The 22796-nt window shown below is 35.3% G+C and overlaps 2 protein-coding genes across 6 annotated transcripts; one reads left to right on the forward strand and one right to left on the reverse strand.

The window, feature by feature from the left end:
* Positions 1-776: 776 nt before the first annotated feature.
* LOC128242624 (phosphonoacetaldehyde hydrolase-like) lies at positions 777-8641 on the reverse strand. Of its 5 annotated transcripts, none has more exons than XM_052959846.1 (8): positions 8515-8618; positions 7392-7477; positions 5403-5561; positions 4176-4305; positions 3578-3694; positions 2552-2653; positions 1668-1762; positions 777-1134 (listed from the first exon to the last, which is right to left on the reverse strand). In XM_052959846.1, exons 3-8 carry the CDS (start codon positions 5538-5540, stop codon positions 871-873), a joined length of 846 nt encoding a protein of 281 aa, XP_052815806.1. In that variant the 5' UTR covers positions 5541-5561; positions 7392-7477; positions 8515-8618; the 3' UTR covers positions 777-870. The 5 variants fall into 5 exon arrangements, with proteins under 5 accessions (XP_052815806.1, XP_052815803.1, XP_052815807.1 ...); XM_052959843.1 differs by having other exon boundaries at positions 7318-7477; XM_052959847.1 differs by lacking the exon at positions 8515-8618 and adding an exon at positions 8485-8512.
* A 2112-nt stretch (positions 8642-10753) lies between these two features.
* On the forward strand, positions 10754-20177 carry LOC128242446 (cell division control protein 6 homolog). Its single transcript, XM_052959599.1, has 12 exons — positions 10754-10851; positions 11054-11255; positions 11608-11766; positions 12006-12335; positions 12587-12786; positions 13215-13378; positions 13843-13949; positions 14443-14582; positions 14969-15131; positions 15607-15815; positions 16544-16684; positions 16965-20177. Exons 2-12 carry the CDS (start codon positions 11060-11062, stop codon positions 17055-17057), a joined length of 1902 nt encoding a protein of 633 aa, XP_052815559.1. The 5' UTR covers positions 10754-10851; positions 11054-11059; the 3' UTR covers positions 17058-20177.
* The last annotated feature ends 2619 nt before the right edge of the window (positions 20178-22796 follow it).

Here is a 22796-nt window from a genome sequence, read left to right on the forward strand (position 1 = left end):
GATTTTCTTGAATTTTAATTAGGTAACGCATAATATTAAAACACCATAAATGTGGTAGTTACATAAATGGAATTATGGAAATGGAAATATTTCACAGCCCGTTTGATCTGAACGTGAAACTAAAACTTCGAAACAGTACAAAAGTATAATATGAAGGCGAAATGATACCGAACATTAAACCTCAATCAATATCAAATGTTAAATGTACTGTAATACGATAGTTATTCAATTTCAGAACAGCGGCTGATCAAGGCAACAGCCGATGTCTTCTTTATTGTTCATGGTGACAGGCATACATATACTAGCACTCGAACCTAGATTAAGAAATCAATTTTCTCTACGTCCAGGATGGGAAACACCGAGATAATGTTTCCATACCGGTTATACCCCCTCCCACGCCCCTTACCCGACACGTGATGCAAGTGTCCTGGATTCCGTCCATTTCCCTTCGTCATTAAAGCGCTCTATGATCAAGACGGAACAATTGATTATATGACCGATGTCAACAACTAAGGGGCGATGATGGGTACGCCGATACGGTATTACGGAACGGAAAGCACCATGATTGAACTGAACTACTATAACACCTTTTACAACCGTCTTTTCGATGGTAAAAAGTCATACAGCCCCCAGGACAACAGGAAAACGAATCTGTTTTCGGTGCTCTTCTGAATCGACAAGGACTGACTGGTGAGTTTACGAGAGTGGCATTTCCAAATTCGAGGGTCCACCAACGAGAACGCGAATAAAAACGGACTAACATCATTAAGCAAGCATTGGAATAGATTAAATTTATTAAAGCAGAACGCTCAATATGAGGCAGCGTGATTCTTGATTGAATAATGAATTAAATCTAAAATGTTTCTGTTTTCAAGGTGATTCTCCGCGTGCTAATCTGGTGTTAATGTCTGCACACACTTCCGGTAGGTCTTTAATCGAATCGACGACGTAGTGCGCACCTGCTTTACGTAACAAGTCACGTGAATGCTCGAGCCTCGTTTGGATTTCAGCTTCACTCAGTTGGCTCTCTTGGTCTAACGTGTTAATATCCATGTAATTTGAATATCTGGCCACGCCTACTCCCCAACAACCAGCGTTTAGTGCTTCGCCGATACCACTTACAGTGTCATCAACCTAAAACAATATAACATATAGTTTCAATTTCAATATACGGACTTTAACCAAAAAAAATCTATAGTAAGGTTGGAAGTTCTTGGAACATACATATATATGTTACCTTGACATATATTCGAAACTCCTCGGCCATTTTTCCATCGAAAACAACGTTGGAAATTGGCTGAGGTGTTCCGAATGCTTCACTATTTATCGTCGCAACCCACGCTTTATTATTCCGATCACTCTACAGAAAATACCGGAAAGGCATGCACAACTTCGTAAAGCATAAATATTCATATTCAAAAGTAACTTCTCTGCTGTTTCCGTACTTCACCTCATAAAGCATTCCAATCGGAACACCGAGTTGCTACGATTGAAAGCATATACATTAGTATGAGGTCTCTGCAGTCAATTTGTCCAAAGTATTCAACGGAGTTCTACGGTTGCTTGCGTGTCGTATCGTTCCTGACAACGTATTTTGTTATGTTCATTTTTTACCTTTATAATTCAAGTGTAAATTATCATTACGCAAAATGTTTAAAAATTCTTACTTTAACTACTGACTGTATGGTCGCAACATCCAACAAGTCAAGGTTACGATAAACCATGAATGGTTTCGGACGTGCTCCGTTCACAACCTCGTCGCCTGTGAACAAACATATACATTTTTAATACACATACATGTACAACACTTACATACTATTTTATTTTTTTTAACAATTTCTTAAGTGGTTCTCTGTAGTGGACGATGCCATAAAGGCTGATAAAGAAAATTGTGGCCGATTGTAATAAGATGTATATCGACCAAAGACAAACCATATCTAGCCTACAGATACTCGGTGGCCGGACAACTAATTATTGTGTTATACAATTGGGAACTGTGCGACAAAACCTGCAGAAGCCAGTTGTATAAAACTGGTTAAGTTATCCACGGGTAATCATTTTTCAGTTAAAAGCAATTTGATTGGGCAATAGATATAATTGGATAACTATTGACCAACCAATAAACATTTTGGCTAACTTAACCAAACCAAAGAAATAACCAGTTTTATTCAATGTGCTGCAGTATGGCCGTATTGAATCAGACGTAAATGACGAACATTGCGAAAAAAACGCTACTATTTGCGAGTCTTTGCCAAAATAAAAGGCATGTTGTTATTCATGTGGGAAAATAGCTCATTGAGCTAATGTTTCTTGTTAATATATTCCCAACTTTAAATAAAGCTTTGTGTATTGTATCTTGTTATTATTTAAATTACATTTTAAACCCAAATTGCTGAATTTCGAAAAATGTCAACGTATAGCAGACCATCACTTTCGCCGATGTCTTAACGTTACAGTTTCAGTGTATTATAAAAGACCCGCTTAAGAGCCTCTTTTCTTCCAACGTGCGTCATTTACGTGGTGATGGTGGTGGGGTGATCTTAAACTTTACCTGCAACAGTGCAGTCGGGATGAAATCCCTGCTTTTTACCCTCTTCTAGTAAAATATCCACCATAGACCTGACAAAGCCAGTAGAACTGCCGATCTTCATGCCTATAATACGGCATTAGAATGGAAACAAAACATTGTGGAAGGTTACATCGATCAACAAACACTTCTATTCTGAAAACACAAAACAACAATTTACATGTACATATATCTTGTCCATTTGGTCCATTTTGGAAAACAAGAGTGATGATGCTATGCGTACCTTTTTTTTTTCTTTTTTACCAGATTTATTATTATCAAACATCTGTTGAATAAGAATAGTTTTGTTCTTCAGTTGCGGAATGTTCGAATATGCTCGTATTCATTTTAAATACAAGGAGTGTCTCCGCGTTGGTGAGTATACTAACCTTTTTAATAACACATTGAAAACTACAGGGACAAAGCCAGTTGGCCACATTTCAAACCTAACGGACTAGAGACACAAACGCATACACACCGAATACACCAATCGTAACAACTCGGCCATCTCCGGCAAGCTTCGAGATAGCCATATCTTGATACTAGCCGAGGAGTTCCGATTGCGAATACACATGTCAAATACAAACAAAATCAAATAGCATTACCGATAAATGATTGAATTACCGCCTTTAAGCGGCGTAGTCTGCCCTTTGTTCCATTAAGCTCATGAAAAAAAATAAAGAAGTTATCTTTCTTTGAAGATATCATTTCAACCAAAATGCTGCCTTCCGACGTAGCATATATGACGTAATCTATCACGTGGTGTACAAACATTGGCCTTGGAACGCGGTCATAAAGTTTTAAGCGGCTGCTTTATAGTCAAATAAGAAGAACGCGTTTTATATATTAGAGTTCTTGGACGTGTGCAGTTATTGGGCTAGCATCAAGAACGGATGAATATTCATCAAATACATTTCGAGGGATGAATGCGAAAAGGTTCTAAGTGGCATTAAATAAAGAAGATGATAAAACCTTTTCGCTTTCACCCTTTTGAATGTTGTGCCCACTTACCAAACTCGTTCTTCATGGTATTGACGGCTTCAACAGTTCCCGGTATCAGGTCAGTGTACTTCCGGAGGCAGCCCAGCTGCATGGGCACAAAGTCCTTGAACATGTTGTCAACGTCACCTTGCAGGGGACAGTAATGAAGACATAATTGACAAATTGAAATGCAAAGGATTTAGTAGGACATACACTGAATATAATTGAATTCTTGCCCTAATATTTGTAGATTTGTATTAAAAATAAAATTTTGAAGTTTTAATAAAGCCACTGTTCATTCAAGACTTTACCATGTATAATTGCGTATGCTTTTACCGAACTCACTAATCTAATTCTATCAGATGCAGGCGTCGGAAGCACTCGGCGCCCCCCGCCAACACCCACATTTTGCTCTAGTGAACTTCTTATGACAATTCGTTGGGGGGGGGGGGCGAGGGCACTAAGAATTGCGCCCCCATGTTACGCTCCCACTAAAGTCAAATCCTGGAGACGTCCGTGTTAATAGCACCAATTTTGCCATATCGACACTAGCTGTTGCTGCTGCCTGGCAATGCTTCTGACGTCCATGTCCCACCTCCGAAATATAGCCAAACAAATAGCAATATACCTTGGTTTGGATCCCGTCCGTACACTTCCTTCCATCGCTGCCTCACTTCCGGTATCTCCGTGATCTCCTTGATGTGGAGGTCTTTCCGGAGCCCCATAGGGAGCCGCGCCTCTTTCATAGAGATTGGGACCTGAATTATAAAACATTATATACTCCCAAGCTCCGTCATCGAAATGGCCGGAAAGGGTTGTTCTCATGCTAACAATGCGAGGTCGGGACTGAGAGTGTAGGAAAAGGCTACCCTTATAAGTCTTAACCTCGTCATTGAAATGGTATGGTTGTTCCTATGTTCCGTTAAAGGATCGACTATTATGCAAAACTTTTAATTAAACTTGAAAATAAATAATCGTAAAAACGCGACTTTTAAAGTCTTATTTTGACTGCGTTCTCGACCACCACGTCTCAGTATAATCACGGTACGCTAGAATTTTTAAAGGTTCAATTGTTCGAAAGTCGAAGTTTCCATATACATTACGTATTTATAGTAGATAAAGATGCACGTTTACTCCCAAATAAGATGTACCACATTTAATACATGTGTTAGCGAAAATTATGAATAGATATCGAAAACAATGGTTCTTTTCAATTATAGCGTGTTTAATTTGAAAGAAAGGTGCAGAAAACACGGTGTTTCTACGTTTTGGGCCGAAACTGTAAATCTTTTAGCATTCACCAGTCATCTCATATTTTTTGCGTTTTCAGCTATTAAATACACGGTTAAAATCTTATTATCAGTAATTAATTTTCCATAGATGCATCATTTAGTATATAGTTAAAGGTTTTTCACTTAGAATTTACGTTTTTTACATATGTGTATGTATTGATTTTAAATACGAGTGTCAGTCACTTTAAATGCCTAGTTTAAGGAAGGTTTGGCATGATAATCCCCTGCTGCATCTCCTGTTAAATGCACTGGTGTCACAGTAGTGGCCAATTTCCTGTGTATTTGTTGGCTCAGGGCCATTTAGGGTCCATTTCTATAATAAAATCTCCAAAACTGCATAGCAGGATACTCAGATCAGATCTGATAAGAGGGATCAAGGCAAGTAGATTAAGAACAATACAAAGAGGTTTTGTACTGTACACAGATGGGGGGGGGGGGGCACTTATTAAAGGCTTAAACTAGGCCTTTAAGATAAAAAAATATTATCGACAATCTTTTCAGCAATGGTATCTGTGGGCAAATTACTCAAAACGTTTGCCAACATTTATAGCAATTTATTTTACCTTGTGTTTCTCGAAGACGTCGGCGAACACAACCGCCGGTGCGAGGACGTACTTGTCCGCCGTGGTTCCGCTCCAGTCCAATATTGCAGCCCGCAGCGGCCCGGTGTAACGGCGAATAAAACGGAAGTGCTGACTCATAGTGAGATGTTAAGAGCAGTTCTGAAATTCAAGAATCGTCTTTTATTTTTTTCGAAAAATGATTTTTTTATTCCATTCCCGTCACAATAAAAGCTTACGTCAAAATAAATCTTAGAACGGCAATAAAAATTATAGCTCCACGTGAGTTCAAACCGGCTTAAGATGTTGCCCCGGATTATGGACAAATACGGTGGCCGAGGTTTCTGATTGAATCTGACAAAAGGACTCCCTATATAACCTCTAACCTAAATTCAGAAAGTTTTATATAATCAATAACCATGGACCTATAAGATCGCAAAATTATCTGCAACTTATTGATATCACTGCGCTATCAATTCGATAAGTGATAAATAATCAAACGACATGGACCTTTAAGATCGTAATTTATCTCCAACTTGTTGACATATAACTTCATTATCAATGCTGTTCCCTTCCGATCGTTAGGCCAAACAAAGAGAATGCCATGGTTACTGTGACATGTTAACATAAAACAACAGGCTAAGTACAGCTTAGGAAAACATTTCATTTTCGAATATTATTTAATTGTGTACAAAGTATGTATATGAATATATATAACGTTTTATTGTCTTGATCTGTTAACATTCTCACAGGCAAAGTATAGCTTAGGAAAAACATTTTCGAGAAACATTTTATTTTCTACAATGTATAAACATGTATCACGTTGTATTGTGTTGATTTGTTAGCATTCTGACACATTCTAACATCAGTGCTGCCAAGGAAGTAATACAATACCGTCAAACCTGTATTAAGTGGCCACCTTTGGGAAAAGGTCAAAGTGGCTGCTTAAGAAAGGTGGCCACTTTTTCCAGGTTGGAAATTTCAACCACTTAAGCGAAATAGCATAATAGTGTCGCATGGATTACATGAAATAAAAATGATAATTGGGGTCGGTCCTGTAACCAGAAGCACGACATTATTTTGTTTAGCCTCAACTTCATTCAAGGACACAATGACATTATGACATTGGTGATGCAAAATCCGATATATCTGATTTGTTGTATAATAAAATATTACATAGATGAATTATTAATAAACTTCAGTCGGTTAATGATTGTTTTGTCAGCACCAGTGGCCAGCCTTTGTCACCGGCACCCTTCCACAATGGTTTAAGGAATCCAATATACATATATAACAGTTTCAGGGGATTTGCATGTTTGTCCATGTTTATGCATTTTTAGTCCTGAATTATGTGTCAGGGTACAATATGATTTTAGGTTATTCTAAGAGTACCATTAAGTTGTTGCATCGCTCACCCATCCTCCAACTACTATGCACCCATCATTATACGCTGCCCAAATGTATAAATTATAGTTGCAATCTGTGTTTAATAATTAAATGAACAATTATGCACATTTGCCTATTTGTTCTAACCAAATACTATTATTAAACCATGTGTTCAAGTTCTGTAAAATGCATACTCTAGTAAGTGCTGTAATATACAATGCAGTGTTAAATGCAAAGTTGATATTTTATATTTCTGTGCCGTTGGTCTATACAAATGCAAATGTGGCTGTATGTCAACATTGTAATTAGGTTATATTGATAAATTTAAAAATATTCATAAAATATCATATAGCAAGCGACACAGCGTGACACGACATAAGCTGTCACCATTAAAAGCATGCATGTTATCTGTTCGTTTGATAATAAATAAATGGAATAACCGCAACTTGAATAGACATACACATATACACGTACATAAATAACATTAATTTTCCTTTAACAATAGATTTAAGCTGAACTAAAAATAACTTACATAGCAGGAAATATAATGTATGCAATGGTCTGGATATCCAATTCTATAAGCATATAAATACTGTGCAGACGTACTCAAAAGAGAGATCTCACATCAAGTGCACATTGAAGTATCCTGGAGACTTTGTCTCTGTTATCTCCCGTACTTGTTATCCTTGAACCTACATGTATATGGGGAGAAGGCCAAGAATAAAATGTTTGTTTCGTGGGAACATTGAAAATGCATCCACAATGAACATAGTTTTTTTAAATACTGATTTGGCATACATAATGGACCAGTCCATTGTAACCTCGGCCCCCCAGGTCCGGGGGCATACCGGGAATAGCCGGGGGAATGGGCCGTGGGCCGGATGAATGCGGTGGTTTTGTCTTCACGCGAAATATAACAGGAAATTGGCCTTATTTATGGTCCCTGGGGTGCGGGGGCATTTGGCGGGGGTTTACCTGCAGTTCGTCCCCGCAGGACGGAGATTTTGCCCGGGCTTGGCTGGACCGAAAGTCAAAGTCCCCGCTGTTCCCCGGACCTGGGGTGGGGGCGTGGTTACAATTGACTGTTGCATAAAGCCTTGATCGTTTCAATGACTATGAAATTAACTCGAATAAAAGCAAAGGATTTGAATGCTTTTAAGAGAAACAAATGTATTTTATCTCCAATTGTCACTCAAACCATTCGCTTTTGTTTTCTTCTGAGATCAAATTGTGTGGCATTTAATTATAAGCATATAATTATGCATATATACCTTCTTCTGTAGATTGTTCTCAAATAAAGATAAACAAAGTCCAACGCCTATTGCTGCATCAAAATATGCATTAAAACGATGCAAAAATTATATTAATAGATACTAGCTACTGTTGGTTAAGTTTGTCCTCATATAAAGATAAACAAAGTCCAACGCATATTGCCTTATCAAATTATTTATTGAAACGATGCAAAATTATATTCATAGATACTTGCTACTGTTAGTATAGTTTGACCTCCAATAAAGATAAACGAATTCCAACGTCTATTAACATACCCGAAATGCTGTACTTAAACGTTGCAATTCAAGTATTTAGGTTAGTTTTAAATAATACTGACCCACTTTTTCTCAACATCATGGTGTACAATGCAAAAATAAACAATGAAACATTTAACTTAATCTCAGAAAAGCGACAAAATAAACACTACCTTTTCACTCACGGCACAAAAAATACGTACTATAAATGTTTTTCCCTCATCAACTGTTTTCCATAAAGCTACTATCCTCAGATCAATATGACATATATGGACTTGTGAAACCTGATTTCGAATCTAATAAGCATAGAGTGAACGACCTTGATCATTAACAAGCATAGCGAGTAAATAAACAAGGAAATAAATAGTTATTTACTGCGTTGTTACACATTCTGTTAGTTACAGTGTAGCAACCATGTATCAGGCAGAGGTGGTGTTATGTAATTATATGATATTTCTATAATGAAATAAGATACAGCGTGGAAACCATAGATGGGAGTATCATTCATAGATGGTGACTTTTTATATAATGATATAATATTTCCGTTATGACATAAATAACAGTGCGGCAACCATAGGCGGCAGTGTCAGTCAGAGATGGTGATAGTTTATAATGTTGCCTATATAAAAAAGGTAACTTTCTCTCCTATGGTAGTAGCAAAACAAAGTTACATACGTAGGGCATTCATATAACGACAAACAAAGTAATTATAAATATTATAAATTCAAAAAAATATAATTGTGTTCAACTTTAAACGTTAAGCGATTGTGCCCTCCCGAGGCTTGAAGGCGTTCGGGCGGCAAAGTTCCAGGGAACAAAACTCGGCCATTTTTATTTCTCGGGAGGAGGTTCCATCTGGCCTATTACCCCGCCTGACGTGAATCACACACTGTCCCCTATATAATCTACTGTTTGCAAATAAACCGAACAAAGCGGACAAGAACATCAGCTCAACAAAGTACGTAATTGACATTAAAGTTTACTTGGACAATTTGAGGTAAGCGACAGGTGTCCCCCAACCTCCCCTTCCCCACCCCATACTTGTTTTGTGATAGTTGACGGGATACATATAGCAGCGAGCTGTGAATAAAAGGTTATGAATGAAAAAGGACATAGGTTAGTATACTAGTATTATAGTGAGTGGATAGTGTAGGTACCAATTTTATATCTCACATACGGGCCTCATTTAAACGAATATAGACTGATAACGTTTGCATTCATTTTTTTGCTGTATTGCAAGACGTTCGTGCTACATCAAGAGTTTTACATTGATATTAAGGGCAATAACTTCAAGAGCACTTACTTACTTACAAGGTGCAAATATCCTCCTAAAACACCAAAATCCCTTCGAACACCGCCATTTCATTACACATAACACATTTTCCTCACTTAAAATTCAGCAAACAAAAACACGTTGGACCCCCTCTCTGGATATGGCGGTGTTCGAAGGGATTTGGGTGTTTTGGAAGGATATTTTCAAGAGTTCTTTGATATAAAGAGCAATAATTTCATGAGCAATTTAATTGCTAGAATAGTATACAAGTGTATCTGGTTGGTAGATTTGCATAACAAATACGCGGTACGTTCTTATTGGTTAACAAATTGCATTTTTGTTATAAATATTAACATGTCTTACAGCTAACAGCATAAAACTTCCTCGCCCAACATAAAGGATGTTTTTAAAAACATTTAAGTGCACTAGGCATCGAAAAGAAAAAAATATGCACAAATTCAATGAAAAATAGCTAAAATAGGTAAAAGAAAGGAATTCTTTGACTAAAAACATAGTTTTATGTCACGCATTTTTTTTGTTTTTACTTTGTAAACAAGCAATCGTTCAGCTTATACATTCAATAACTTGTTTTGTTAAGGTATATAGAAACATTGGTTAAAGAACTGACAGAAGCTTTCACGTGTGACCTCCGGGTATGCGTATTTATAAAAAGTGATATAACTTACTTACCAGGTGAAAATATCCTACCAAAACACCCAAACCCTATGAACACAGCCATTTCATTTCGCATCACACATTTCCCTCTCTTTAAACACCTTGAACCCCTGTGTAAGGACCCCATTGGAAATAATTTAAAAATATGGTTCTTTTTGTTGTTGTTGTTGTTGTTGTTGTTGTTGTTGTTGTTGTGATTTAGTATAGATATCATCCCTAAAAATGAGAACTTATGAGAAATATTTTTCCCTGTTGTTTCTGGCTTTAGAAATATATTTTTTAGTTCTTCTTCTTGTTATTTTGTGGATCTCTTATTTACATTTAAGAAATAGGCGTATTCAAGCCATTTCACTCCAAGCGTTAACAATTTAGTAAATAAAGCTAGAGTATTGACTGCATCGCTGGTTGAATGTAGCCAATTTTTATTTCTTTCTGGTTAATTTTCTTTGCGGTAAATTCTTTCGCGGAATTTTTTTTGACCAATCGGCTATTGGCGGAAGTCGAGTTCGCGCCAAGCACTGAAACCATCAAGAAGTTGACACAAAAGGAGCAGTGAAAAAAAGATTGAGTTCTCCAATTTCTGCAATTAAACGTACGTCTAAATTGATTGCATTTTATTCGTATGGTATTATTTTATCTATATGACTATTTTATATCACGGATCCTTCATTGTCCTTGTATTTATTTACTTGTTCGAGTGTGTTTAAGTATGCGTCTTTTTCCGCTCTTATTAAACAGTTGATTGTTGACATTCAACAAGTGCTGATTGTTTTATTAATAACTATATGTTTCAGGCAACAATGTCCACCGCCGTTCAGCGCAAACTTGAATTCCCAGTGAGAAAATCGTCGAGACTGCAGAAAATCGTACCTCAAACACAAGATGAATCAGTGCCAAAGACTAGATCAACAAGGAAATCTGCGAGGAAAACTAGGAAAGATGAAAACACACCTGTTCAACAAAGTGAAATGTCTCCAAGAAAACGGCACAGTGATGGTAACTTGTTTTTAAACATACATGGTTTCATATATATATATATATTGAGTACTGTATCATATTAATAATTTAGCTAGAAAATGAATAAGTACAGTAAAATGAAATAAATCATTGATTTTTGTAAATTGAAAGGAATTTAAACCATTAGTCATTGATGAATGACCTCTGCATGCTTTGCTAGTGAATAAATGTTTGCCATATTCATATCCTATTATTAAGCTGATGTCAATGTTCAATGTTACAAATTATCAAGTTTACCGAAACCTCCGCACTTCAATCAGTGATTAAAATATACACTTGTCCTTTTTGTCAGCAATAAATTTCAGTAAATGAATTGTTGTTTCACATACAGATGAGAACCAACCAGTTTTCAATACACCAAGTCCATGTAAAAAGATAAAAAATCAGGATGAAAACCTGTCACCTCAACGGCGAGATGAAACTCCAGTCAGAGGGAGTCTAGCTGCCAAACTTGCTGCAGCGAAACTGTCGGATGAAGCTATCAAGAAAGGTGCTATATACATTTTTTAATTTACTTATTCGTTTGTCAGTGTTAAAGTCTACTATTTAAAACAAAGAGTTTCCATTACATCGAAAATGTTGAGGTCAATATCATTTAATGGTGTGGATTTTCATTATGATGACTGAACAAATGAGTGTGTACTTCCTACTTTCCTTAACTAAACAATGTTTTTGCATGATTATTGTTAGTCTATAGAGCCAGAGCAATTGTTGATCCTTTCATTTCAGAACTGTCTTCGCCAAAAAAAGAACAAATCAGGACACCTTTGTCCCCGATCAAATCACAGATGACCAATTATCCAGAAACAAGGTCACCATTGAAGACTCTTCTACAGGGACGACCATTATTGTCTTCACCATGTAAATCTCCGAGAAAGCTGCTTCTCTCCTCACCTGCCAAGTCTCCGAGAAAGTTGCTGTTTGAGCCTAATAGTCCACACATGTCTCCTAGGAAGTCACTGTGTCAGACAAGTAGTCCACACAAGTCTCCGAGGAAGTCGCTGTGTCAGCCAAGTAGTCCACTGAAGTCTCCTTCTATGAAACTTGGAAAGCCAGACTGTAAGCTATAGTTTTAAATTATGACTGGCTAATTTTAACTTAATGTGATTCATACTGGGTCACTGGTTAAATAAACCTTTGACACCAAAACTATTTGCTTTCAGAAATATGTTATAATAACACTTAGAATAACAATAATCAAAGATGACTAAGAGTAAGAGAAACTCCTTTGAAATCACATTTCATAAAATCTACTTGGTGATTTTTTCCTGCAGTGTATTTTATGAAAAAAGAAATAATTTGTTGTACAGGCACAGCGTATCACAAAGCCAAGCAGATGTTTCACACTGCAAAACCGGAGCGTTTGATTGGTCGAGACAAAGAGACAGAAGAGGTTCGGTCATTCCTGAAGGGTCACATGAGCAAAAAGACAGGCGGCAGCCTCTACATCTCCGGTGCTCCAGGAACAGGCAAAACCGCTGTGTTAACGCACATCATTGATGAGTTGAAGGTTAGTTAATACTATATTTCAATGATGGTAAGTTTTTTAGCTTTTGTGTTTAGGTGTTTAGAAGAACATTGCTTTTTCTTCTTTAACAGACAGGATACAGTGTCAAATAAATTGGGAAAGGATGATTTAAAAAAAAAAAAAAAGCGAGTTAATCAAGGGGAAACAGCCTTCAGAAGGCAATGAATGCACACAAAAACACTTAGAAGTTCCTCTTTATCTTACTTGTTGTTAACTGCATAAACATGCTTTTTTATGAAAATAAGGCACACATTATATATTTGTAGTTCCTCGTGACTATCATTTTCGACGAAATAGATATTTTCATCTAAGTATTTGCACTTACTGCCAAACAGTAACATCATACGGCACATTTTAATGATTTATTCACTTTAATATACATTATACAGTGGTATATTTTAATATTTCAGAGTGTCCACAGCTGTAAGACTGTGTACCTGAACTGTATGACCCTGGACAATTCTTCCACTGTGTACGGCAAGCTCTACACAGACATAACGGGCAAGAATGCCCCCACTGCCAAGGAGAGGTTGAGAGCTGTTGAGCGAGTGTTGACGACAGATGGACCATCAATGTAAGTTACGGTGTTTTTAATACCAATATTCAGGTATATTCCCAATGCCAAAATTACGTTTTTTGTCTCAAAGGATAGAATTACTTACCAGAAAATCTTGTTGTTTTTTTTGTACAATTTTCAATTTTATAACTTTCTTTTTGTAATCTAATTTATTGTTATTTGAAGCCACATTTTTTATCAGACAGTAGTCAATTATTTTTTTGATTGCATGAATTCATTGTTACAGTAGGAGATTAATCACCCTGGGTGCTTAAGTACAGGATTAAAAACTTTTAGCTTCAGACTAGTGTTAGTGTTCAGACCCTCAGTGTTTTTCAGTATTGACAATTATCATCCATTAAAACTCCTGTGATCACTCTGGAGTGTGGCTATGGTGTGCGTGGGTACTCATGATGTCATCAATGCTGTGTTAGAATTTGTTTTGGTTGATGTTGTTTTACTATATCATTACATGATTTCAGTGTTATGGTTCTGGATGAGATTGACCAACTGGACAGCAAGAATCAAGAGATCTTATACACCATTTTTGAATGGCCATCTCTCAAAAAGTCTAGGCTCATACTTGTCGGTGAGTGTTTATTATACAATCTTTGAATCTGTTTCTCCAAAGTCTAGCCTCTTAATTATTGTTCAGTTTCCAATACACCCTCTTTGAAAAGTGGTGACTGGTCTCTCCAAAAATCTAGTCTCGTATTTGGTGGTGAGTTTCTAGTTCACCATCTTAGAATGGGTGTACACAAATACTAGACTTGTTCTTTGATTGGCTGTCTATCCCAAAGTCTAGACACATACTTACTGGTGAGCTGTCCCTACCTCAGTCTTAACTGGTAAGGATTTCATGTGTAGTGGTGTTTTTGTTTCATAATTAGAAAAAATGAAAACAATTAAACAGTAAATACTGCGGTATTGACTAAAATTTATTGCTTATATCATTGATGTTGCTGAATTTGAAAGCCATATTAATGGCAAATAACACATTTGCAAAAACTCTTGTAAATTTGTTAGAATACTTGTGATTCTTTTTGAATATATAGTAATCTTAAGGCTCCTTTTTGACACAGGTATAGCCAACGCCCTAGATCTCACTGATCGAGTGTTGCCACGGTTACAAGCCCGCCCCAGTTGCCGTCCACGCCTCCTCAACTTTGCTCCGTACACGAAGGACCAGATCTCTGCCATACTAAAGGACAGGATTAAAGATGTAAGTTATCGACATTAGTATGTGCATTATATCATATCCAGAATTTGAGTAAGCCTGGTAAGCATTTACCTGTTTTTCCCCAATTTATTTCTTGTCCTTAGAAACCATGTTTAAATACCTTATTTTAATAATAAAAAAGAACATTTTTCAAATTTCTTTATTTGTTTGCATGTTAAAGGCCCCTATAAACACAATGACAAACTAATCACTGGACAAGTAAACAAGTTTCAAAATTTTCTTCAAAACATCCTGTAGTGCAATGCAAATGTATCTATAATCTTTATATTAAACATAGAAAGCATTTAATAATATAAGAACATTCACCACAATCTGTTCTGTTTTACACGAAACACAATATATTCAGATTTTGTATTGTTGTCTTTCAGCTGGAGAGTGACCTTGTGGATGTGGTAGCAATCCAGTTCTGTGCACGAAAAATATCTGCAGTAGCGGGCGACATGCGTAAAGCCCTTGATGTGTGTCGAAGAGCGGTGGAAATGGTGGAGACGGACGTGCGATCACAGAAAGTCCTGCAACCCACTGCTTCAGGTTTGTATTTCATTTGTGCACAAACTAAGGCGTTGATTATTATTTTGAAATTCATTTAAATATGTAACATTTGGAAATACAGTAGTTTGCATGATAAGTTTTGAATTTGTAATTGCTTTTCTTGTTGACAGATTACTTCTACCTAAAGATAGCCACATTCAACACTGTCAGTCTTGTTACTTTAACAGTTTATTTTAAAAAATATACCAGCGTTGAATATGTACCAGCATTTTGACATGCTGACAATGTCTGTTCAGCAGTGAACAGGTATTGGGCGTCCATAAGCTTAAGCTTTTTGTTCTTGCAATAAATGATCAGTAATTCGCCGTTCCATATTTCACGTATTTGCTCTATACAATATATTGAATTTAATAGGAAAACATTTTTGTTATGGAACTAAAGTTTTTCAATATTTTTGATTTCTTATTTTCATAAACAATGCTAAATTATGCATAACCCATTGTAATTTTATCAGGTTTAGCCAGTCCAAGCAAACAGTCCCCGAGAAAGAAAGTGCCTAAGAAGATCAGCGTGGCTCACATCAACAATGTGTTGTCTGACGTATATGGCTCTGGAGCTGCGGCCAAGCCACAAGAGACCATACCCCTACAACAGCAACTGGCCGTGTGTAGCTTGCTGCTGCTCCTAAAACAGGGAAAGATGAAAGAAGTGCCTGCTGGAAAGGTATGGTTTTTGTGATGTGTTAAAATTATTCAGTTTTTAAACAAAAAAGGAAAACTACTTGAACATTTACAGCAATTGAGTTTTTCTTGGTTCCTGATTAAAACTGTCCTGTAAATTGAGTTGTTAATTTAAACTATGACAAGCTTTCCGCTTTATTTTCTGTCAAATGGGTATACTCTAGGATTTTTTTCAAAATATCAATTGGCTGAATAGACTTGAATGAATAACATTAAATACTTACACAAGTGTTAAATTAAGCCGGAATAATCGACAAGCCCTGCTTTATAAAATCCAGAGTTTAGGCAAGCCCAGAAATTATTTTATAAGTATAGGGCTTGTACAAATTTCGACCACTGCAATAAGAGTTGGGTTCAATCATCACCACTATTAAGATGCTTTGAAGCATTTGAAGTTATAAGTTTAAACAAAACGATTTTACAAAAGAATAATTTATATCAATAATCCACTTTCATTTTGCAAAACCTTTCGCGAAAAAATGGTCTTGTGTTGTTTGGGGAACCAGAGAAAGCCCACTTGTCCAACTTGGTAAACACAAACCAAACTCACATATGCCAATGCTGTGAATCAAACCCAGAATGCCTTTAATATTAAATTGACCAAATTTTGAGTTAGCCGTGTCACTCACACTTTAAGGCAACTTGTTCAATCAAACACTATAAGAGCAGTTCTTTATATCAATTCAGTGACATGGTCAATCTGTATTTCAGCTGCACGAGACTTACAGTAAGGTATGCAAGGGCCGTCAGATGGCAGCGGTGGACCAGTCCGAGTTTCAGAGCATTCTCACCCTGATGGAGTCCCGGGGAATCATTGGCATGAAGAAGGCAAAGGAAGCCAGGCTCAACAAGGTGATTATGCTGGATGTTTATACTGGTTACCGAACTTAAAAATAGATAAAATACTTGGGGAAATGTTGAAAATAATCAGGTAAAAACTAAAGGAATTTTTGGTATTCAAGTTCGAAAAATAACCCAGTACATTTTTGCATCAAACATTACATAGCTGAATATTGGCAATAAAAGCAGAAGTAAAAATTGTCCTGGCAATGGTCTATTGTATTATTATTGAAATATAGGTAAAATTACTCACTGTATTGAGTATCTGTAATAGTATCAATTCTTTTTGCAGGTAACACTGAAGTTGGATGAAAAAGAATTAGAACACACCATGCAGGATAAACTCCTTGTGTCCAGTATTCTACAGGAGGGCATTCCAAAGTAACCACTGGTCCATCAAAAAACATCTACATAAAACATGTGCTTCCATATCAATAATGTTCAATTATGAACCAAGACTCGATGACCAGTATTATGGGAGACGCAGAGGATTTCGCAAAGTGACCACTTCTCAACAAGAGGACAGCGTCCAGGCTTTCTTCGGTGGTTATTTTAGGAAAGTGACCCTAACCCATCAAGTTTGATTGTGCCTGTTAGAAACTTTGAACAATAGCCCATCAAAGTTAGAAAATTGAAGGTAAAAATCAACTGGATATTTTGTCAGGTCATTCAATCATTACTATTTATAAGCTGCATGCAAGAGAGAAAAAAACACCATCTTTGTCATTTATTTGTCAAACTCAACTTTTATTTCCTGAAAGATTTTTTATATCTGGAATAGTGAAAAAGAATACATTTTAGCATTGGTAATGTAGCCGAATAACAACTGTGAAACAGCTGAAACAAATCCCTGTGTATTCTTCTAAAGGTTGTTGTTTGCGTATTATTTTTTAATCTGCTGCTCATTATGACTTAATTTACTGATCTTGCCTGCAGCCTAGCTGTAAATAGCCTTATTCTTGGGTATTTTCAAGGTCACTTCAAATGCACTTATCAATTACATGTAAGAGATTCTGTGGGAATTAGAACAGGCAAAATGTTGTTTAGTCAAGAGGTAATTTAGCTTTAATATTTTGAATTCAGAATAAATCTGACTTTGACAGAAAAATATTGAGTTGTAGGTTCACAACTTACTAGAACCATCAGACCTTGTCAGTTATATATTTAAAAAAATGTGTTTATGAAAACATTTGTCGGTCAACCAATAACAATTATATATACAGACGATGTTCTAAATTTTCCAGTGACCACTGATTGTAAGGCAATGTTGCTATATTTTCTAAATCAATTGCATTTCTCATTGGGCCTAAAAAAAAACACATTTGGTTCGGGTTACCCGACCCTACCTACGGAATAGGCGCCGACCCTAACGTTTTTAGTCAGTTTGAAAAAAAAATGAAAAACTAAAAAAAAAAAAATCTTTTTTTTTTGCTTTTCAATATGTAGTTTAAAACCTTAATTGCTTATATAGAAGATAACTTTAACACCATTCTCCAATGATGAAAATGACATTCTTATATAAAGCCTAATAAAAAAAAAAAAAAAAAAGCCTACCTACCCTACCTATTTTTGAAAATGATGTAACCCTAACCAAACAATTATTTTTTTTAGGCCTTGGTGATAACTTAGAAAAGTATATTACACTGTAACAAAGTCATTTTAGGTATATGAGAATGTTCAGTTAAAATGATTGTGACCTGTTGTAACATATAGCTAGTATGAATGAAAATGTATGTGCCAAATGATATGATAATTGTACAGTGTGTTGAGTGGGAGACTTTCTTGTGTGTGGAATGCAAAATGTGCTAGACTTGTCTGTGTGTGGAATGTTTAATTTGTTGAAAGGAAGAATGAATGAGTATAGATGCTGTATTATATATTTGACAAAAGACACAAAAAAACATGTTATGTGTAATTGTGAATGAAATGTGTGCATGTATTATTTTAGTGTTAGGCTACATAAATGAGCTTATTTATGAAAACTAGTTACTACCTTTCTTTTGATGTATGTACATGTATATATTGTCACCTTACTGCAATAAGTCAATATCTACTTCAATTTCCATATGCAGTTATTGAGTTATTGCACTAAGGTGCCGATATATATGCATAAAAAGGTGTAAAAAAATATACTTTTAAATTATTTTTAAAAACAGATTTTTAGCATTAAATTCAGGTGTTGCCCATAATAATTGGCATTATGTATGTTTTAATATATATTTAATAACTTATAGGCCTTTGTATTAATCTTACCAGTAGATCATGTATTGAATATTTGTGAAAGTATAAATTAGTTGAATGCACTTTTCATGTATTATTTATTTTTAATCAATTTTGAACATGTAAATCATTGTCTTTCAGAGTAATCTTTTTTGCTCCACCCACTGTGTTCATGTGATGAAATATTTAATTTATGTTTATTGACATTTTTGATATGTACTGTGTATGAAATTTCAGTTATTTAGGAGGAATTTTTATACAATAACTAAAAACATTGCTCAGAAGTCGAAAACTTTTTTGGAAACTTAGTTTCATATGCTACTAGCCTACTAGGAAAAAAACACATGCACATCAAGGGGCTGTTTTCAAAAAGCATTGTAGTCATTTCATAGCTTTAGTTAATTTCTTAAAACTTTCATAGTCAAATTAAAACAAATGAATAAATGTTACTAACATCAAAGAATGCTTTTTTCAATAAGGTAAATGAAAATAATTTTGGAAATCCGTTTTTGTTTTTTTTTCATTTGACTAGAGATACTACAATTAGAAAAGTGACTTAAGTTAGTAAATGGCTTGAAAAGTTTTAAGAATTCTGTCCAAGGCCTATAACTCAGCTTAGTTATTGAATTAATAGAAATAAAGCTTAAAACTTCGATCAGAAGTCCAAAATCCTAAGAAAAATGCACCTTATTACATATGCTTCCAGAAAAAAATTCACATGCATATCAAGGCTTACAACACCGCTTAGTTATTTAAGTAGTAAACCAAGATGAGAGTTGATATTCCCTCCATAAGGCACTCGTTTATTGTAAATCAAGAGCAGTCCCAGTTGTGATCATTTAAATGGGCATTAATTGATATTAATAACTTATTCAAAAGGTTCATGATTTGCCTACTTTTTATTCCATTTGTGTTTTTGTGAATGACTGGGACACTGTTTTTACTATATTTTCTAGTACAAGCAACAAATATAAAGATCGAATAACAAAGAAACCGAGAAAAAAAATACAGACAAGATAAAAAAGAAAAGAAAAAATAGTAGTTAGTACAGCCATTATTAATCAATTATTTTTGTTTTTTACAGAATATACAATGTCCGTGTATGCAATGTTTCAATTTGTCAATTATGAATTGTTGAAATGTTTATATGTAATCATGTACTTGCCGCATCCAACTCGATGATGCCCGAATCAAGTGTTTTATTTAATTGTGCATGTAATTCATTGCAGATATGTCAATTGTGAGGTAGTGTTAAACACAATGTCTCTATGAAATAAATAAAAGAGAAAACCCCCAAATTTCTACCTTTATTCTTGTGTGTACACATATGTAAAGGCTGTTGTTTAATTTTAAAAAAAGATCGGTCATCCCAATTTCATCAAACTTTGCACGAATATAAACCAAAGAGATTTTAGATAAAGATCATGGTGACCTTGAACACAAAACCTTGTCCGATTGTTAACTATATGAGTATGATTAGGCCTCCGGGCATCAAACTTGAAAGTAAGGTTTGTCAAGACCAGCAGAAGACCCTTAATTGATTTGAGGTCTGTAGGTCAATTTTAGAAAACAGAACTTGGTAGGGATGTTAGTCATGACTTTAAGACGAGACATCAATTGTTTTTAGATCAAAGATTGCAAGATTGACCATAGTCATGGTCATCTTTCAAAATGTTGATGAAAAAAGAATTGTATTATTAAAAACAGAAGCTGTCCCTTCCAATGACCCTTATGCAGCAATGCATAAAATATGCATTTCCCATATTTTTAACATGGCTGTCAATTTTACAAAAGTTACTGCTGTATGTTTGTTTTATCGCAAGCTAACTAATCGACTTTTGGAACTGATCAATAACTGAAACGTAGATTGGATGTTAAGTCACAATCCTAAATTAACCCACAAGTATGCATTGTATGTGAATCGCCTTATAATTTATGAAGGACTAGACACCAGATACTATTGAAAAAAAAAAAAGAAAATTGTCAAAAACTTACATGAAATTGATATCGTGTACAAGGCATCGAACCTGACTGACTGATGTATAACATCGCTAAAGACACATGTATCTTTCGCAGCTTTTGCATATGATATAATTGTATTACCATATGAAAGGGCATTGATATCTCAAATTATTCGAAATAGCATTCAAGCTAAAGCTATTATAGTCTGTATTTTGCACTTAATTTCTACCGAAAAAGGATGTTAAGTTGCCTCTTGCAATTTTGATCGCGTCATTACTAAGAACGTATTCCAGTCCGAGTCTAGAACATAACTTTTTTAGATTACAAAGAATCAATTTTATCCCATTCGTTAAAAATATGTATAATTTTACAATTGCGAATGGTAATAAAATTCAGCAAATGTTTGATAAACACTCTACCAGAAAGATAGTTACAAAAAATATTTACGATTTAAAAGTTTTTCAGTTTTTAGCCTGATAAACAATGGAAATTACTAAGATAATTATGAAATTTCTGAAATTTTCAGTCCTGTATCTTTTAAGTCCAACATAATTCTGACGTTCGGGGTGATATTTTAAAATTATAAAAGCTTTGAGAAACTCTTAAAACCAAAATTCACATAGTAATGGCACTATTTGAATACAAACATTTCCAATGAAATCATGTTATGGGAAATAAAAGGTTAAATAATAATTATTGTCAATATTGTTTTTGGAAACGTTGAAGGGTAAAATTTCCTTTTATTTTCAAAATTAAAGGGAGGTATTTTAACAATAAAGTATTTTGACTGAATTTTGACGTCGTTAACAGTTGTTTTGGCAAAATGAAATGCTTTTAAGAAAGAAAGTTTTTATCGTTAAGTTTATGAATATTTAAATAATTTCTATAATTTCAGTGCAGATATTTCAGAAAATGACCGTATCTTCTATTTTATACGAAAGGTGTAAACTCGGTAAATTTGGTGAAGATGCGCCAAACAAATGAGTAGGTGCGCTACATTACTGTAATGCTTGATAAATACTATGTTATCGGTAGTTATTTTTCCATTAGTCAATAAGCAATAAATATGGAGCATTAAGAAGTGGTAATATTCACTGTATTGTTCAAATCATGCCCTTGGAATCATGGTTAGCACCACCTCAAGCTCTATTGATTCTTACAGAATCAAAACCTTTAAAACAGAGACACCTCGTTGCCATTATCACCATTTTTTCTCCAATAACATTTGTTTTAATCATGATGAGTGGTTTAAGATTGATGCTAAATTGGAGGATTTTGCTTTTACGCATCTCGTAACAAGAAGATAAAAACTTCATTCTGACAGACGTGCACGATGTGACTTGCTTGCGGTAACAGTGTATATCAGAGTGCCCGCTGTCAGAAATCGCATTCAATATCATTTTAATATTTGGCATACAATATTGAATAATGGACTACTATTTCCACTTTAATTCGCCCACCTGACCATTCAACGCGATTCAGAGCTTCTTTATCCCCTTGTATGAAGCTGATAGGTAATTTAGAGAGCTATATACTAAAAGTATATATATATGTGACTTCCTACATCTGTATTTATTGTGATGCAAAGTTGTATATTGTAACTGTCCGCTGTAGGCGGCAGATGTGCGTTCATAGTTTAACACTACGTTATAGACGTAAGTACTTCCATACGTAGTACGTATGTTAACTTGATTGGTAATATGCTAATTAGCAAAGCCCGGGCTCTGTGTATATTGAGAATTTACTGTATATAAAGACCAGCGGACCCCTTCAGGGTGGAGCATGCTTTTCTCTCAAGGGATTTGTTGATGTTTGTTTGTCTCGCACGTTACAATATGAACGGTTTTGAAACTGTGTCCTATTAAATCGACTTTATCTTCGACCTAATGTTTTCATCATGTTGGTGATTCGATCCAGAGTAATTCTGCTCTAGGATCCGCTT

The sequence above is a fragment of the Mya arenaria genome, chromosome 8 (assembly GCF_026914265.1).
Source record: "Mya arenaria isolate MELC-2E11 chromosome 8, ASM2691426v1".
Taxonomy (NCBI): Eukaryota; Metazoa; Mollusca; class Bivalvia; order Myida; family Myidae; genus Mya; species Mya arenaria.

Coding starts and splice junctions, on each gene's coding strand:
- LOC128242624 (XM_052959844.1), bottom strand. CDS start 5,540: ATGAGTCAGCACTTCCGTTTTATTCGCCGTTACACCGGGCCGCTGCGG. Junction 3,695..4,175: donor CGGACGGGATCCAAACCAAG/GTATATTGCTAT, acceptor GTCCCCTGCAAG/GTGACGTTGACAACATGTTC. Junction 1,763..2,551: donor TCCCGACTGCACTGTTGCAG/GTAAAGTTTAAG, acceptor GTTTGTTCACAG/GCGACGAGGTTGTGAACGGA.
- LOC128242446 (XM_052959599.1), top strand. CDS start 11,060: ATGTCCACCGCCGTTCAGCGCAAACTTGAATTCCCAGTGAGAAAATCG. Junction 11,767..12,005: donor GGATGAAGCTATCAAGAAAG/GTGCTATATACA, acceptor CTTTCATTTCAG/AACTGTCTTCGCCAAAAAAA. Junction 14,583..14,968: donor TAAAGGACAGGATTAAAGAT/GTAAGTTATCGA, acceptor GTTGTCTTTCAG/CTGGAGAGTGACCTTGTGGA.